The sequence below is a fragment of the Capra hircus genome, chromosome 14 (assembly GCF_001704415.2).
Source record: "Capra hircus breed San Clemente chromosome 14, ASM170441v1, whole genome shotgun sequence".
Classification (NCBI taxonomy): Eukaryota; Metazoa; Chordata; class Mammalia; order Artiodactyla; family Bovidae; genus Capra; species Capra hircus.
Genome location: NC_030821.1, coordinates 411,221 through 430,474, shown reverse-complemented (window position 1 = coordinate 430,474; position 19,254 = coordinate 411,221). Strand labels below are relative to the sequence as shown.

The 19,254-nt window shown below is 38.6% G+C and overlaps 1 protein-coding gene across 4 annotated transcripts in view; it reads left to right on the top strand.

The window, feature by feature from the left end:
* Nucleotides 1-19,254, top strand: part of MTBP (MDM2 binding protein) — a 67,975-nt gene that overhangs the window by 1,392 nt on the left and 47,329 nt on the right. For 3 of the 4 annotated variants that reach the window (XR_001919110.1, XM_018058135.1, XM_018058134.1), the window contains exons 3-11: nt 2,736-2,809; nt 2,905-3,056; nt 4,848-4,906; nt 6,489-6,633; nt 7,687-7,804; nt 8,706-8,840; nt 10,405-10,499; nt 11,302-11,374; nt 14,235-14,352. Coding sequence is in view for 3 of the 4 variants with exons in the window: in XM_018058135.1 (XP_017913624.1) it covers nt 2,736-2,809; nt 2,905-3,056; nt 4,848-4,906; nt 6,489-6,633; nt 7,687-7,804; nt 8,706-8,840; nt 10,405-10,499; nt 11,302-11,374; nt 14,235-14,352 (969 nt within the window). In the remaining variant the exon portion in view is untranslated. The remainder of the gene's footprint in view (nt 1-2,735; nt 2,810-2,904; nt 3,057-4,847; nt 4,907-6,488; nt 6,634-7,686; nt 7,805-8,705; nt 8,841-10,404; nt 10,500-11,301; nt 11,375-14,234; nt 14,353-19,254) is intronic. The other variant, XM_018058136.1, reaches the window with a different exon arrangement.

Genomic DNA, 19,254 nt, shown 5'->3' with positions numbered 1-19,254 from the left:
AATGCATTACCAGTTAACACAATATATAAATATTTCTATAACAAATTTTATATAACAGGATTTCTGTGTTATATAAACATTTCATATAGCAGAAATAATATAAATATTAGACGAATTTAAAACTCCAGTCTCTTGTGGCACACTCCTTTACTTATTGTTACAGGATTAAAAAAAAAATATGAATACACATCATTTGTCCACTACTATATTATATTCTCTGTCTTTAAGCTCAACAAGAAGCGCTTGTTGACTGGGTGCAAGTCCTGGGGATAGGGAGCTAGAAAAGAAACACAGGAAAAGCAACAGGGGAAAATTGCCTTCCTTCATTTACTGATGCTTGGAAGTCATAAAGTTGTTATGAAAATTATTTTATATTCTCATCTTGAGCTTTGTTCCCTTTATGAGATTTGCTTGCCATCTTCAGCTTTGTGTAAAATAGAGTAACATGGCTTTATAAGGAGGATGTATGATTGTGTTCTGAGTACAAATACGTTATTAATGTTCTTATAGCCATCTCCTTAACTGTTTTTTTTTAAAATTCTTAATTCTTACTAATTCTCTTAAAAGCACTTCATAATTGTCATCCTTTCTCCATTCTCATCTGCTTGAACTTCCTCAAAATCTTTGACTTTTTTGATCACCCTTTACTTTGGAAATATTTTTTCTCCTTTGGTTTCTATTGGCATTATATAGATCCAGTTACTACTTCTTTGGTCATTACCCTCTTTTTTTCCTTCCCTTGCTTGGCCTCTGTCTGAGAGTAGAGATGCCAGAACAGGTCTGGAAGCTGAAGGGAGTTTCTGGAGGCGCCAGGGAGAGTGTGCCTGTTCTCATGACTGAACGCTCTGTTCCTTTCTGTTTCGTTCGTCAGAGAACCTCTCTTGAGTTTCAGCTGCCCTCTTTGGGGAGTTAGTTCTAATGTCTATGTGCTTCCCTGTCCTGTTTGCCAAATCCTGGTAGTGCTCATTAATTTTGCAAGTTGGTATGGTCTAAGTTAGTACTACCATTATTACAACAGGATTTTGGTGGAAAATGACATGATCAGTGAAGGACATGTGGTTAGTTGCCTGAAAGATTTTGCAAAGTGAGAATATTTTGTGGAAGGTGGACACATGGGGCTTCCCTGGTGGTCCAGTTTAGGCTTCACCTTCCAGAGCAAGGGGTGTGGGTTCAGTCCCTGGTCAGGAAGCTAAGATAAAAAAACCAAGACATAAAACAGATGCAATGTTGTAATTTTAAGTTCAATAAAGACTTAAAAAAAGAATTGAATACATGTGTCTGGAACTCCAAAGGAGAATGGAGCTGGAGAAAGATTATGGAATCACCAATATATAGATGTCAGTTTCAGCCATGAAGAACGATGGGATTGTTTTGGAGAGTGAGAAGAGCAGAAAATCTTGAAATGAATTCCAAGGAATTCATTTTTGAAAGGATCTGAGCACTAGCTTTTAGAGAAAGATAGGTTTCCCACAGAAAGCAAGTGTTTTCTGGAGAAAACAGTCAAAGGTGTCATTTTTTTATTCCTTTCTTAGTCTTAATGTTGAGAAGTCAAGTACCAATAGGACTAAAAACCTAGATTTAGAAACATGTCAGCTGTTGGTGACTTTGGTGGGTGTAGTTCAGTGGCACGCTGGGACAAAAGAACAGATTACACTGGGTTCCGAAGGGAATAGAAAAGGTATTTAGGAAATAGAGACGGCCAGGAGTAGACACTGCTTTCAGAAAGTCCATCTTCCTGGAAAGTAAAGAGAGACGTAGTGGTTAACTAAAAAGGGGAGATGAATTTAAAGGTGATTCAAAAAAATAATTTGAGAAATACTTGTGCATATTTAGATGTTAATGGGAAGGAAGTGGTGGAGAAGGAGAGCTCAAAGATGCAGGGAAGTCAGCAGCCTGGTGTCCCAGTGGAAGTTGGGGGGTAGCCTTGGTCGGAAGGGTCGTGCCTCTTACGTGTCAACAGGGAAGAATGAGGAAAGGCCTAATGGAGACGCAGGAAGGGTGGCCTGTTTATTACCTAATGGCTTCTATTTTCTTAAGGAATTAGGAGGTAAAGTCTTCTGGAATTTTGGCAGAAATTGATCATAAGATACCAATTTGGTAAGAAATTGGTAATATGCACTTAGCATCTTTCCTAACTTCTACGAGGTAAACCGCAGTTACCATACATCTCCTTCCCCCTCCTTTGAATCCGATTTCTGTACGTTGCTCTGAAGTTTTCACTGATCTTCTGACTCGTACCCTGTGGTGACCCTTAATTTCGTGTCATCATGTAACATTCCAGTCTCCAAGGAGACCGTCTCCGTTTCAAAGCTGTAGTTATTCTTTACCTTCTCTCTCCTTAGTAAGGCTGGACCAAACCTTCATGATCTTCAGGAGGGAACCGTTTTCCCTAAAATGCTTTGCATTTCTTGGTCTTATTCAGTAGTAATTGAGTGGGTGTATTTCCCAGCGTCTTTAGATTTTAAATGAAGGTTAGAAATAGCGATGTAGACTTTGAACTGCGATGAACTAAAGCAGAGTCTTCATAGAGAGCGAACCATTTCGCGCTTTAGGCAGATTTTCCTGTTTGAATGTCCGTATTTCCTATATATATGTACACACACACACACACATGTATATATAACTTGGAGAACTGTATAATTGCATCAAAGCTGCATAACTCTCAGCATGCATGCTGTAACATCTGCTCATCTGTGGCATTCTTTGCTTCTAATCAGTATGATTTTTCTTTCAAGCCTGTTCAGTGGGCGGTATACCTGGTTCCAGGAAGTGGTTCTTTGCAGTTCAGGCAATATGTGGATTTTATCAGGTAATATAAATAAGAAAATGGTACCTGGTGAATGTCTTTGTTAATACAAATAGAGCCACGAACCCATTACTTAATGCAGTCTTTCGATATGTTAGTTTTGTAGTTCACACTGGGAAGAGATACATTTTGGTGCAGAGAAAGATGACATCGAAGATGTTCTTCAGACAAATATGGAAGAATGCTTGAGTGCTGTTGAGTGTTTTGAGGAAGAAGATAGCAATAGCAGGGAATCATTATCCTTGGCTGAGTATGCTTACATGCGTCCTTTAACGTCTTTACTGTATTTGACATTAGATTGTATTTTAGCCATGAGGGTGAGGATTTGGTATGTTAGCGGTTACAGTGAGGGAATTTTACGTAATTAAAAATTTCAACTCTTATTTTGGAAGATGGGTAGTTTCGGCCTTTAATTTTGATAAAATTCTTTCAAATGCACAAATTTGTATCTGAAAATGTTTAGCTTCTTAAGCTTACTTATTTGTAGGAGTCATAAAAAGTGATAATTAATGTGTCACTTGCTTGAAGAAAAAGTCTGCTTGATGTTAAATTCCAGGCGCTTGAATAGGAACTCTGTTTAAGGGGAGTAGCCAGCATTCACACCACAGTATCGCTTTCATTTTGCTTTTGAAGCTGAAATGCGTCTCTTCAGTTTGTGTGTCTTCAGCGTCTCGGGCACTTTGAGACCCAGAGCTGCTGAGGGTGGTGTGGGCGGTCGGATGCACTTTTGGGTTTTCTGAATTGTAGTTTGACGTATATGGCGACTCAGGTGATGTGAGTTGTGGTCATTATTTTTTCTTCATGAAGTGCACTCTCTCTGGTGGTGGTTTAGTCGCTAAGTGGTGTCCGACTCTTGCGATCCCATGGACTGTAGCTGGACAGGCTCCTCTGTCCCTGGGATTCTCCAGGCAAGAGTACTGGAGTGGGTTGCCATTTCCTTCTCCAGGGGATCTTCCCGACCCAGGAATCAAACCCAGGTCTCCTGCTTGGCAGGCAGATTCTTTCCCAAGTGAGCTACAGGGAAGCCCACTAGGCGTTTTGGTCTTGTGTAATACTTCATTACAAAAACTGCTTTTGCTTATTTCAATATTCAAGTATTACATTTCTTTAAATTACTGCAGACTTCGAGTTTTCCTGCTCTCAAATCTTATTTGTTTATGCTGATTAATGAGGGGAGATGTACAAGTTTAGAAAGGGCATTGAAACGGAGGCTGGTGGAAGTGGCCCTGACCTTGGGCCAGTGACTGAACTTGTCTGGGGCTTCCTGTCTCATCTGTAAAGTGCTGAAGGCCTTCGAGATGGTTTCTAAGCTGCCTTCTAGCCGTAGGGCTCTTAACCATTCCATGTTTTCTCACCACTGTCGAAGATGGTGAGTGCAAACACAGTCGTTTCCATTAAGTGACTTAATAACTGTTTCCACAAGAGGGAGCTTGAAAACTGCACTGTACCATAAGAGGCCTTAAGTTTTTTAAACAATGGTGAGTTTATAATAAAGGATTCAGGTACCTTTATGCTGTATAATAAGCTATTTTGAGAAAAATTCATTATTTGGATAAAACTAATAGATTTTTAATAGATTTTAGAGAATCGAAGGAGAGTGTCATGTTTTCCTGTCATCTGTTTTATGTCATTCAGAGAAAAGCAGTAGCCGCCTTTATTAACCACTTAGGAATACCTTACTTTGTAGGGTTCAGAAAAATGTTCGGTCTACTAGTTATGATTTGTGTCTGATGTGCTAGATGCAGTTGAGGGAGGGTTTCCCCCCTTGTTTCTTACTGTTGTTTGTTCGGGGAGTGTAGCTTAGAACTTGGATTCAGGGTTGAATCCTAGCTTTCATACCTACGACTGATGTGAACTCTAATTGAATTGTTTAAAGTGAGGATAAAATAGTATTAAGAGCATTGCTTCATGGGATTGTTATGAAGGTCAAATGAGATAATGCTGACATGCTTGATAGTGTCTGGCACAGAGATCCATTTGCTTAATATGACCCAATTATGATTGTATATGACTTTTTTCCCTACTTTCTCTTTTGTTTTAGCCTTTATGAAGAATCTGCAGAAAGTTTGCATCAGTTATCAGACAAGCTTCCTGCTCCTGGTAATACCTTGTGGCTACTTTGACTATTTATATCTTACCTTACACTGTGTGTGAAGCAATGATAAACTCAGTCTTCATGCTTGTGTTCTCACTTCTGATTTTTAAATCCAAAATGAAAAATGATTTTTATTTGAAGTTGTGAAAAAAAATGCTCCACTACTTTAATAAAATACATTGTTGAGATATTAGCTTTTTAAATTGTTTTTATTTACTTAGACAAAAATTAGAACTTACAAAATTAAATACTCGTCTGTCTCCTTCAGTTTTTACTGAAGAAGAATCTTTCTGCTGTCTACCATTGTTTTCCACAATGGTCTTTAGAACACTTGTCCCATGACAACTCCTGGAAAAAGAAATTCTGTAATGTCGATCGTTTGGGTAGCATTCTTTCCTGGTGTAAAGTCAGCTATATATATTGTCATATAGAAAGTCATACAGTAAAAGAAGCCCTTGACTCAGTTTTTTTTATGCAGTTCATTTTTTTTTCTGTAGTTCATTTTCTGTAATGGGAAGCGTATTTTATGAAATACTGTATTGTTTACTCTTAAAACTGTATTTTATCTTAAATCTTTCTTAAGGTGAATCAATTACTTGATTCATCAAAAATTCGATATACTTTGGCATCCACGAATACTTCTAAAGAGTTTTCTGAGTGTTTTCGTTATCGGAGGTCAGTTATTAAGCAGATATTTGCTGTGTCTGTTATGTGTCAGGCATTGTACGGGGAGCTGAGTATAGAGTGGTAAATAAACTCTATGTGGTTATCATAAAGGGCTTCAGCTCTCAATCTAGTCCTTATATTCAGGATTGTATTTTAGCATAAAAGATCTTATATGGAAAATAGCTGAGTACATAGACAGATAAGCATCAGTTTTTTTCTGTGAAGTTCAAGATATGAGATGTAGAGTTGCTGTTTTGGCAAATTGAAATGCTTTCATTGTCATGCTTTTGTTTGGTTTCTGTTTGATTTTGATTTTTCTTATCCTTCAGTAAAATTTATCATTTTATAAAACTTAAAGTTTCATGAAGTTAACCTTCTTTCTCAGGAACCAGTGATATTGTCAGTATATTTGAATTTTCTGAGTGTCTTATTGTTCTTTAAAAAGAGAAATAATTTATTTGAGCATCACAGTTCTACACTGACTCATTCCCTTTTGTGTAAGAAGATTAAGCATAGAAGAGCATAATGAATTGCACGTTTTTTTCCCTCTGTTCAGAGCAACAGTAGCATTGATGATCTCACAGCGATGTGTTTTTAACCACTGGCGCATAATTGGCAAGTGATTATGGCATAGTCCATTGTTTTTGTGGCATATGCTAGCTGTTTCAAGATAACATGGCTTTAAATCAAGTGATGAACACTTAAAAATTTCAGACTCCTGAAGATGTGTATTGTTTTGAAGAATTTCAGAAATTAAAGTTAAACTCCTCCTTCATCTTCTGAATAAACATAAAATTCAATTGTCCAGAATAGTGTTTTGAGGCATTTAGGGTCTAACGTCTTTAAAAAGTTACATTTAATCAACTGTGCTCCAAAACAAAAATGTAAAAAACTTATAAAAATGCTTTTATTTCTTTCTAGGTAGAGCAATGATAGATATAATACTGTTGCCTTCTGACAAAGATCCTCCAAAACTGAGAGACTGTTTGCCTACTGTAGGAGCATTAAAACATTTGAAGGAATGGTATTCAGCAAAAGTCACTATCGCAGGAGATCATTGTGAAATGTAAGCTATCTGCACTGTTTGTTTTTACAGTTAACTTGCTACCCTGCTTTTGATAGACCCAGCATTTGAAGATTTTTTAAAATGTGACAGTTTTATGGGATGGCCAAGAAACCAGCATTTTATGGGAAAACTAAAACTTTTTGACCAACCCAATATGTCCTACTGCAATTAGAGAATTTTTTCATTGAGAAGAACTTGGATTTCCCTTATTTCATACTTTATATTTCTCAGAAGTTTTAAGTTTTTAGTAAATATTATGGATACTGTTTTTGAACCGTTATTGAGCATTCTTCTCCAAACACACTGCATGTTTTTAGATAGGTCTGTATTGTCCAGTGGGCACTGTGATAATGCCGTGGGTGTGTGGATACACGGGGTTTATGATGTCATGTGTTTTTTTGTTTTATGTGCAATGTAGAAATAAAGATACACTGTTGTGTTTTATGACACTTGAGTAAGGATCAACTGTGTATTAGTTTTTATCCTTAAATAGCTGTTGGATTTGTTCACTTCATGATTTTCTTCATTCAGCAACTGTTTATTGACCGCTGTCACTATGCCAAGCACAGCGGTATTTACTATGGAATTACAAAAGTGAGATCCGACCTTGTTCACTGACGTTCCAGGAGGAGCTGGGCGCATGGAGTCAGGGTAGTCTGTCAGAGCTGTTGAGGCACTTCATGCAGAACTGCTGTGGGGACAGTTCAGGAAAGCAGTTCTTCTGAAGATACGAACTCCATTCTTTCTGTTTGTATATGTGTGTACTTGTGTGTGTGTCTGACGTGTTAAAGCCGGTAAATAGCAGTAGGAAAACCTAGTCATCTGTAGCATTAAGGACAAGTATTCACAATTCATGGTGATGCTGAGATTAAATGAACATATGCTGGAAACTTCTCCAGAGACTGGTTTAATGAATGTTATATAATATTAGTGGATAAAAGCAGAAATATAAACTTTACATTTTTTTTGTTTAGCTCGTAGTTAACTATAACCATCAAATCTAAGTCAAATTTAAAAGCCTGTATTGAATTATCATGAACTTTTTATTTATAGAAATTATCAGAAAATTGCAGAATACCTTTCTGCTAATATTGTATCTTTTGAAGATCTCAGAAATGCTATTGATTCAAAGGAGCTATGGAGGGGAAAGATTCAGATATGGGAGAGGAAGGTAAGTGGATTTCTGTTACCGCAGTTTACAAAGCAGGCCTTTCAACTTTATTTACAACACAGATAATATAAATGAATCCTAATGAAAATGTGCAATTTGAAGGTGTTCTGGAAAAACACTTATCTAAGTAGAACTTCTTCATTAATAGAAATGTTCTGAATTTATGCTTATACAATAGCCCACTGGCTTCATGTTGCTACTAGAACTTTCTATGTGACTACTTCAAACACAGAACTGAATTTTTCGCTTTATTTAAATTTAAACAGTCACTAAGATTGTTTTGGGCACTGCAGTTCTAGAATGTAACATTATTTTAAAACATAGCTTTTAACGTTAGTTGAGTTCATGTTTGTCCAGGCCGCTTTATTTCGTTGCATGTAAGTTGTATCCACGTTGAAATAAGTATTTCTGGTATTTGATGTATTTCGGTCTGTTCTGCTTGGTCGCTCAGTTGTGTCCAGTTCTTTGGGACCCCATGTACTGTAGCCCACCAGACACCTCCGTCCATGGGATTCTCCAGGCAAGAATACTGGAGTGGGTTGCCATTCCCTTCTCCAGGGGATCTTCCTAATAACCCGGGGATCAAACCCCAGTCTTCTGCACTGCAGACAGATTCTTAACCATTTGATCCATCAGGGAAGCCCCTGTGGTTCCAGAGAATGGGCTTAACATACTCTTGTGGGCTAGTGCAAGGCCAAGGAGAGCGTTTCATGGAAAATTCATGTGTAAGTTGAAACATGAATGTTGTGTACGTAAATGGAAGAAATGCATTTTGATCCGAGGAATCAGAAATGAATTTATATATGGTTTTCCCCTCAACTTTTATGTTGCAATAAGATGTATTAATCTTCATAACTTAATTCATGATGTCTGTAACTGTGCTCTCTTTGTTTCTTTTCAGTTTGGAAGTGAAATAAGTTTTCCTGAATTTTGTTTAAAGGGAGTCACACGGAAGAATTTTAGTACATCTAATTTAAAAACTTGCTTTCTTAACAAAAAGTTAATACCATCAAAGGATAAAGATATTTTGCCAAAGGTAATCTGTGTTTGTTTTTGCAATCATCCATTCATAAATATCGTTATAAGATACATTTGAATCTTCAGTTAACTTAGCTAATGTATGTGCTTAAGTGTGCTGATTCATACAACTTTTATTATAATTGTTCCTAAATTACAGTGTGTCATCAGCATTGAATGTTGGGGAAACTATCACTGTTTTAGATTCTTTTCAAAATGGAATGATCCTAATGTTAGGTCACTATAGGCCTGAAGCCACTACGTTTGAACTTAACTTTTGAGCTTTCTAGGATTCAGTTTGAAGGGAGCATGACACAGCGGAAAGAGGACAGGCTTTGATCTCTCTGTCTCTGTGTTCACACACACAAACGCATGCTTCAGTTCAGGCGCTCAGTCGTGTCCGACTCTGCGACCCCATGGGTTGCAGCACACCAGGCTTCCCTGTCTGTCACCAGTCCCAGAACTTGCTCGAACTTATGTCATTTGGGTTGGTGATGCCATCCAACCATCTCATCCTCTGTCGTCCCCTTCTGCCTTCAGTCTCTCCCAGCATCAGGGCCTTTTCTAACGAGTCGGCTCTTTGCATCAGGTGGCCAAAGTATTGAAGCTTCAGCATCAGTCCTTCTGATGAATATTTCGGATTGATTTCCTTTAGCAGTGACTGGTTTGATCTTTTTGCAGTCCAAGGGACTCTCGAGTCTTCTCCAACACCACAGTTCAAAAGCATCAATACTTCGGTGCTCAGCTTTCTCTGTGAGCCAGCTCTCACATCTACGTGTGAATACTGAAAAAACCATACCCTTGAGTATACGAATCTTTATGTAAATACACACTGTGTGTGTCGTGTATTTTTGTGTATACACACACATACATACACATAATCGTATATGCTAAAATTAGTCAGATTTCTGCAAGTTTAAGATTTTGTGTTGCTTGAAGATGGGTTAGCTTTTCTTTGCCCTTCCTATTAAGTACTCTAACCCCAACCTTGGAAATACCTTCTTCACTAGCTCACTCTTAGTTTAGTTTTAGACTCTATCCAAAGAAATCCTTAATCTCATCTCTTCGAGTGGCGCTTGCTCCATTAACTAGCGCTCTTGGTTTCTCTAGTTCTTTCTTTAATTACCTTGGTATTTTCTCCAAGGATTTTTTTTTTTTTTTTCATCTCAGCATACCAGTCAGAGTCCATTCTGGTGCATCCTTTCTTTTTCTTTTGCAGTTTCTCAGACCCACTTCAGTAACAGCCTCCTGGCGTGTCTGTCTAGCTAGAGATAAACAGGATAAGTTGAGAACTCTTGTCCTCTGTTGCTTACCTCTTTTTAGACTTACTTTCTTCCTATAAACTCTTTCTAGAAACTTTCCTTTCTAGGAAATCTCCATGTCTATCTCTCCACTCTGAAAGCTAGAATTGGAATGGAAGAAATTCTTGTCTGTTATAGAGAATGAAGTGTTTGGCTTGCATAATGTATAAATACTGTCTTTTTAAGACCAATTTTAAAGGTTTAAAACCTGATCACTAATTTGTTCACTTTCATTTTATTTCTGGTATTTAAACCCTTACATAATTTTATTTTCTTTTTTAGGTTTTTCATTATTATGGCCCTGCTTTAGAGTTTGTGCAGATGATAAGATTATCAGATCTGCCCTCCTGCTATATGTCGGACGTTGAATTTGAGTTGTATCCTTTTCATTTACCTGTTCATAGACCACAGTTTCTGTGTCAGATAGAGTTTTTTCCTGGCACCACCACGCTTAAATATTTGGCTGTACTTTTGCTGTTTTTTAATAATATCAGTATACCTTTCATTGCCATTGTTTTAAGAGAAGGGCTACAACTTGCAAAAAAGAACCCTCCTTCAGGTAGTGCACTTACGCCTTTGGGATAGGCGGGAGACTTCCTGAAATTATCACGCGTTTGTGGGGTAGGGAAGAGGGAAAAATGTTAGGAGTCTGTGAAGGAAAACAAAATTATTTATATACTATTGGAAGGTTCGGATGTTTCTCTTGGCATTAACAGGATAGATAAAAGTGCCATTCTACTGTATTGCTTTAAATACCTAAGTCAGTATGAATGCCATCACACTGTCTGCAAATATTCAGCATATTTTAGAATCTTTTTAAAGAAAATATATCTAAGACGTTTTAAGAATATACCTAATAACAGGATATTTTGTATAAAAAGAATTTGCTGTTGATTGGAAATGAAACACTAGTACATACGGTGTTCTTGAATTTTTATTCAGAAGCTCCAGTTTTTAAAATCTCTGGTTCTAATAGTTTGCAGTATCTCTACTTCTTGGTGGATCTTCAGAATCAGAAAAATAATTGTCCTTAAGGAGAGGAGTAATTGTGAGTTCCTAGTTTAAAATTTTTGATAAATGAATTTAAACATCCTGTGAGTTGGAGGATCAGACTTATTTTAGGAAGTTAAGTTATTTGACAGCCAACCATTCCGTCATTCCTTTCACTCCTCAGTACAGGGGATTGACAAGAAACAGCACCAAGCAGAGCTCCAGGCTGCTGGTGGAGCAGATTTCTTCCCTGTGTGGCGAGGTACAGAAAGTGGGGTTTTGTTTTGTTTTTAACTCAGTGTTTACAGGTGTGTGAGAAAAGGGAACATTTGTTTAATCTGTCTCTGTGTGATGACTTGGTTTCTTGCGCGTGACACATCGTTTTGGTCCTGATTCATATTGAAACATTTTGGGCTTTCTGTAACTCCAGAGTCCACTGCAGACAGGAAGTGATTTTTGTTTTTTTAGAAGAGAGTTTCAAAAATAAGCTTCATGATTGGTAATTGCTTTAAAGTTTAGGCTACGTTAGATTATAGTTAACCTACTCCTTTCACATTTGATTTCAGTTCTGTGGCAAAATATTTATATGGCCCAGATGATAGACACACTTAAGTGAAACAGTTTCCCGAAATGTATAAAGCTCTAGGTACCCTGTTTTTGAAGTTACAATGAAATCTTTAGTCCTTAGTTTTATAGATAATGTTTCAAGTCAAAATCAGGCATATACCTGTAATTTGGCACAGGTACAAAATAATTATTAATCCATCTATTGAAGATAGGCAAGGCCAATCCTAGAAGACAGCTGAACTGTTGGTATCTATTCATGTCATATTTTCAGTTGTTTTATTTAAGTTTGTTGTATTAGATGTCATTTTTATTGTTTCTTGGGCAGTGACTATAGAATATTGGACTGTACTTTATCAGTCAGGGACAAATATTGGATCTTTAAATACATGTTCCTACTTTAATGCAGCAAAAGGGATAATTTTTGAAAACGTAGATGATGTAATTTGGCTGATCTGTAAATGTGAAACAGTTCATTGTCCTTTTACATTGGGTTAAAATTAGTCTTCTACATTTTTTGAAAGAAAATTTTAAATTGCATGCCCATTGCTTGAAATAATCCTGGTGCTTTATACCATGGTTTTCATTTATTCATTCTGTTTTTTGGGCTGCCTGCCAGTTGCTTGTTGCAGGTACTGGAGAGAATAAAGTGGGCAAGGTCCCTCCTTGGGAGGCTATCGCAGTGCTCAAATTCTAGTGATTTATGTGATCCTAGGTCGACGTCTGAGCTTAAAAAGAATGTTTGATTATCCCCAGAATAAAAGTAAAGACCTTTTAGAAGAATGCCTATTAGATTAGAAAAAGGCAAGATAAAATTGTGGGGGAGTCGTAATCTCTATTAACCGTGTGGGCAGGAACATCTTTGTTGAAGATGAGAATCTGTAAGGCTAGGATAATGACTGTCATAGCAGTGCCTGCTTGCTCGGTGCTCGCCTCTGAACGGGGTTTGGAATGTCGTCTTAAATTTTGAAACAGAAAGGGAGGCCAAAAGCCTCCTTCTCAAGTCTCTCAGAGTCTGCCTAAGGGTTCGTGTAGGAGTGAGCACAGCTCGTCAGAATCCAAGTTTGTTGTCAGTGTCGTGTAAACTACTGACGTAAGTTTATTTTGTAGGAAATTAGAGCAGATGTGGTTTAGAAATGTTTGTTTTCATTTTTGTAGTAAATGTTTAATCAAAAACAGGCTGTCTCAGAAATGTGGTTATTTATCTGGATGGTGGATCGGGATGTTTATACCAGGGTATAAGTCATGCTTTGAACTGTGTTTAGCGTCTCTACATTGTTAAGCTGTAACTATGATTTTAACGGTCATATAATTGTTAGACTATAACTGGACTCTAATCTGGCATACTGACATTACAGCTTCGTCTGCCCTTTGGGCCAGATGGTCTTGTCGTGCATTTTGGGCTAAGAAGTCTTATTTATGCAAGGAGGAAGAATTAGGACTTAATGTTTAGAAAATTAAACAGATATCTTTTAGAATTAATGATTATTTTCCTAAATATTTTTATTTTAATGTCTAATCTTGAGTATGTAGAATATATTTGACTTAAAAAGATTATGGCTGTAATAATAAAGGAAAGTAAACATATTTAATTTTACCTTCCTTTTTTTGCCCTGGTAGACTTATTGTTATAACTGTTAAGAATACGTAAGCAAAAATAATAAATAGCAGCAAAAAGTTTATTAACTTTGTGTCACATACCTCATATAACCCATCTGTCTACAAAAGACAATTAAAAGTGACTTTGCTTCAGATTTGAGATGCTTTGTGCCTAAATTTCACCCAAATTTAAAAAATGTGTTTATCGAGATGTGCTGATTTTGTAGCTTACATTTCTAAAATAACAAGCAAAGTACAGCTTTCAGGGTTGCAATTTGTATTGTTCAGTGCTTAATCAAACTGAGAATTTACCTAAATATGTTATGTTCTGTTTGGGGGAACAAATGTTTAATGAACATCTGTGCACCCAGCCATGGGAATATGAGGATGACTAAGTTGAGCTTGGTCATAAATCAGTTGGACGCTGCTGTATGTTTTCTGGCATGCGATTCGTGGCTTCTCTGAATTCTATACCTATTAGCATTAAGTCTCTGATATCTAGGGACAGAAGTTATGAAATTGCCTTTTGATTCTAATTTTGAAGCCAGAACAATAATCCATTTAGACCCAAAGTTATAAAATTATGGCTTAGTGTGACCAGAATCTTTTGAGGACAGATAAGTTTGTGGCCTCTCATTGATTTGCAGATAAACTAAGAAATTATACCCACAACCTGAACTTAAATCAAATATTGTTAATATGGTTTTCAGATATGTGACTCCGTGGAAGGAACCCTTGTAGCTGAATACCTTTCTGTGTTTTTTGGCTTTTTCTTTTTTGGTAGAGGTGAGGCTGTGTTTTGGGTTTTTGTTTTTTTAGCTTTTATAGTGAAAATTTTGGGAGAGAGCGTTATTAAAGGTGTGGTATGTAGGTGAAACGTGAGTAGAGAATTGTCAGGTGATGCTGTTTTCAAGTTGCTTTCTGTGTGCAGTCACTAAAGTGCGCTCTGTTTTATCCAGGCTGGAGCTCTTTTTGTGTTGCCGTGTACCATTGGTCGCATACTTGCTCCTCCTCCCAGCCAGCTCAGTTCACGAAGGTGGAAGGAATATATGGCGAGAAAACCTAGGACAATCAGTGGTAAGCAGTCCAGTGTCCGTGGTGTAACGTAGATAACGCACATACAACATCTGAAACAGAGATAACACTTCTTCATGAGAAAATATGCTATTTCTTACTACTAATTAAGAAAGACCTGTATCATATTAAGATTTTTTTAATCTAATAACCTACTGCAACATATATACAACCATCTTAATTCATTCGTAAAATATCAGTGTTCAAAAGACAGAAATCTTGGTTAATTAGATAGCTAATTATATTGAACCTGGGTTTCTTAGAGCCATTTCGGGAATAAAATTGATGGAAATAAAGTGATTATTATATGATATATTAGAAAATAAACTTGTTACAATTTTCTGATGAGATTAATATAATTTAACAACTTTTTCTATGCTGTGCACTATTCTGAGTGCTTTAGAAATCTTGATTCCTTTAAATTTTATGAAAACCTTATGAAATTACATTTATACCCATTCAACAGATGTGGAAAATTGGGGCTTGGAGAAATTACAGAGCTATTAATTGGCAGAATCTTGTTGCAAATCCTGTCTCTTCCAGTTAATAGCTCTGTTAACTTCTCCAAGGATTTGAACCCAGGCCTCTAATAATCTATTACATTCAAGATGTCATTAATTTCTACTATAAATTCAGATTATTTAAGTCAAAACTAATATTTCCTGGAGTAATGGTGGGTCAGATGTTAAAGTCACTTGTCCGAAGCCACATTGCCAAAGTGTGTTCCTTTGTATTCTCCGCCGGCGGGTATTCTAGTTGGGCAGTGCCTGTGTACTGTGCCTGGCGGCTCAGCTGGTAAAGAACCCGCCTGCAATGTGGGAGCCCTGGGTTCAGTCCCTGGGGTCGGAAGATCCCCTGGAGGAGGGAAAGGCTGCCCGCTTGAGTATTCTGGCCTGGAGATTCCCATGGACCGTGTAGTCCATGGGGTCGCCAAGAGTCGGACGCTTCTTTCTTCTGACTGCAGACGCGTGTCTGCCCTGCTGTGATCTCTGGAAATGCTCTCAGGTCAAGCGCTCATGCTCAGCCGTGTCCAGCTCTGTGTGCCCCGTGGACGGTAGCCTGCTAGGCTCCCCTGTCCTTGGAATTCTCCGGGCAAGAGTACCGGATGGCTTGCCATTTCCTTCTCCAGGGGATCTTCCCGACCCAGGGATTGAGCCTGCGTCTTCTGCCTCTCCCGTATTGTGGGCAGGCTATTTACTGGGAAAGCTGCAGAGACACTCTGGAGCCCTAGAGTGCCAGGGAATACAGCTTTACAATCAGTGGCTTTCCCAGTACTTTGTAGGAAATAGGTGAGATATTGAAATCAGTGTTAACAAATGTTGAATCTGAAATGCACATAGCATTTATGTGGAAAGTTAAAGCTAGAGTTTAAAGTTTTAGATGTATATCTCACTGAGTCATCAGGGCAGGAGATTTAGAGTTTTAATTTACCGGCTGTTTTGTATACCTATTTTACAAGTCGCCCTAGTTCAGTTGAGTTCGGTCGCTCGGTCGTGTCTGACTCTTTGTGACCCCGTGGACTGTAGCGTGCCAGGCTCCCCTGTCCATCACCAACACCTGGAGCTTGCTCAAACTCATGTCCCTTGAGTCAGTGATGCCATCTAGCCATCTAATCCTCTGTCGTCCCCTTCTCCTCCTGCCCTCAATCTTTCCCAGCATCAGGGTCTTTTCCAGTGAGTCAGTTCTTCCCATCAGGTGGCCAGAGTATTGGAGCTTCAGCTTCAGCCTCAGTCTCCTTCCAGTGAATATTCAGGACTGATCTCCTTTAGGGTGAACTGGTTGGATCTGCTTGCAGTCCAAGGGACTCTAAAGAGTATTCTCCAACACCACAGTTCAAAAGCATAAATTCTTTGGTGCTCAGCCTTCTTTATAGTCCAACTCTTAAAACCATACACGACTACTGGAAAAACCATAGCTTCGAATAGACAGACCTTTGCCGGAAAAGTAATGTCTCTGCTTTTGAATATGCTATCTAGGTTGGTCATAACTTTCCTTCCAAGGAGTAAGCGTCTTTTAATTTCATGGCTGCAGTCACCATCTGCAGTGATTCTGGAGCCCAGAAAAATAAAGTCAGCCACCGTTTCCACCATTTCCCCATCTATTTCCCATGGAGTGATGGGACTGGATGCCATGATCTTAGTTTTCTGAATGTTGAGCTTTAAGCCAACTTTTTCACTTTGCTCTTTCACTTTCATCAAGGGGCTCTTTAGTTCTTCACTTTCTGCCATAAGGGTGGTGTCATCTGCATATCTGAGGTGATTGATATTTCTCTTGGCATTCTTGATTCAAGCTTGTGCTTCATCCAGCCTGGTATTTCTCATAGAAGTGAAATAAGCAGGGTGACGATATACAGCCTTGACGTGCTCTCTTCCCGGTTTGGGACCAGTCTGTTGTTCCATGTCGAGTTCTAACTGTTGCTTCCTGACCTGCATACAGTTTCTCAGGAGGCAGGTCAGGTGGTGTGGTATTCTCATCTGTTCAAGAATTTTCCACAGTTTGTTGTGATCCACACAGTCAAAGTTTTCGGTGTAGTCAATAAAGCAGAAGTAGATGTTTTTCTGGAACTTTCTTGCTTTTTCGATGATTCAACTAATGTTGGCAGTTTGATCTCTGGTCCCTCTGCCTTTTCTAATTCCAGCTTGAACACCTGGAAGTTCATGTACTGCTGAAGCCTGGCTTGGAGAATTTGAGCGTTGCTTTGCTAGCCTGTGAGATGAGTGCAGTTGTGCGTAGTCTGAGCATTCTTTGGCATTGCCTTTCTTTGGGATTGGAATGAAAACTGACCGTTTCCAGTCCTGTGGCCACTGCTGAGTTTTCCAGATCTGGCATATTGAGTGCAGCACTTTCACAACTTCACCTGTTAGGATTTGAAACAGCCCAACTGGAATTCCATCACCTCCACTAGAGGTCCATACCATTTCCATCCTTTATTGAGCCCATCTTTGCATGAAATGTTCCCTTGGTATGTTGAATTTTCTTGAAGAGATCTCTAGTCTTTCCCATTCTGTTGTTTTCCTCTATTTCTTTGCCTTGATCACCGAGGAAGGCTTTTTTATCTCTCCTTGCTAGTTTTTTGAATTCTGCATTCAAATGAGTATGTCTTTCCTTTTGTCCTTTGCCTTTAACTTCCCTTTTTTTCTCAGCTATTTGTAAGGCTTCCTCAGACTAGCATTTTGCCTTTTTCCATTTCTTTTTCTTGTGGATGGTCTTGATCCCTGTCTCATGTACAATGTCACAAACCTCCGTCCATAGCTCTTCAGGCAGTCTGTCTATCAGAAGAGTTGATGCTTTTGAACTGCGATGTTGGAGAAGACTCTTGAGGGTCCCTTGGACTGCAAGGAGATCCAACCAGTCCATTCTAAAGGGGATCAGCCCTGGGATTTCTTTGGAAGGAATGATGCTAAAGCTGAAACTCCAATACTTTGACCACCTCATGCGAAGAGTTGACTCATTGGAAAAGACTCTGATGCTGGGAGGGATTGTGGGCAGGAGGAGAAGGGGACGACAGAGGATGAGATGGCTGGATGGCATCACGGACTCGATGGACGTGAGTCTGAGTGAACTCCGGGAGCTGGTGATGGACAGGGAGGCCTGGCGTGCTGCACTTCATGGGGTCGCAGAGTCGGACACGACTGAGCGACTGAACTGAACTGAAAGCTATTAACATGGATTGAACACTAACGTCTCTTAACTAAACTTGAGTGTATTCTGGACAGCCCTTTATTTGTTTTTCCTCTTGTAATTTTTTCCAAGATAAAATAAATAAGATAAATTTTTTTGATTGAGAATTTACTCTTAGTTTTTCTTTTTCTTAATAGTTTTTATTGCAGGTCTAAGAAAATACCTTATCAGTTGGCTTGATTTGATTTTTTTTAATCTCCTCTTTAAATTTGGGGATTTATATTGGTAACTTCTGAAAAGTAATTAAAAATCTATCACATGACCATCTTTGAAGCCAGATTGTTGATTACTGATTAGGCTGTATCATTAAGGGCTGATTAAGCTGACACTTCACAGTACTTTTTTTTTTTTTAATGTTAGAAGTAGAAGCAATCAAATTGGACAGTTGATTATTAAGTTCTGTGTTACTCATAGCCCTTCCTGTAGGGGAAATTATCCCCCTGGGAAAAGTTCTCTTGTGAAGAGTAGCCAAGTTTTAGCTAGTGTACGTTTGACGCCTCTTTCATGGGAAACATCATAGCCCTTTTGTGGTGCCCCTACCAGTAGCCTCTCGCTGCCAGATAAGATAGGAACTTCTAAATCAAAACTCTGTTTCCCCACAGCCTGTGAATCCTGCCCAGCTGTTCTTTGATGGTGCCTTCCGTGTTCCCTTTCCTCCAAACTACACTTTATACTCTTTGCTGAAACGCCTCCTGATTTTGTACTTCTTTGACCTTGTTAATTATTCATTCAATCATACCCTTCTGTTCATGCTTCGTAGGTGCTGTGAATCAGGGAGGGTGCTGCAGTCTGGGGATTGGTGGTGAGCAAGGCAGACATGGCTTCTCCTCTAGAATTTACGCTATAACTTAGGAAACAGATATGGAGAAGGAGCTGTAAGTCTCACGTGTACAAATGCAAAGCACTGCTTATACAGACACTCACGCAAAAGACCGAGTTATACAAATGCTAAATACAAAACATTGCATTTGGTGGTGACCAACTAGAAATGACCCCAGGAGCTGTGACATGAACAGAACATGGGCGAAGGCTACGACCGCTGCCAGTTGTGGTCCGAATGTCTGCTCAGCTGTGTGAATGTGATCATTTGTTTGTATTTGCCTATGTGTGAAATACTAAAGTTCTTCAACAGACTTGTCCTGAGCAGCTGAAACATACTAGGTGTGTTTTTCATGCTGGACCGGCAGTAAATTGAACAAAGAGCTTGCCCTTGGGGAGCTTGCA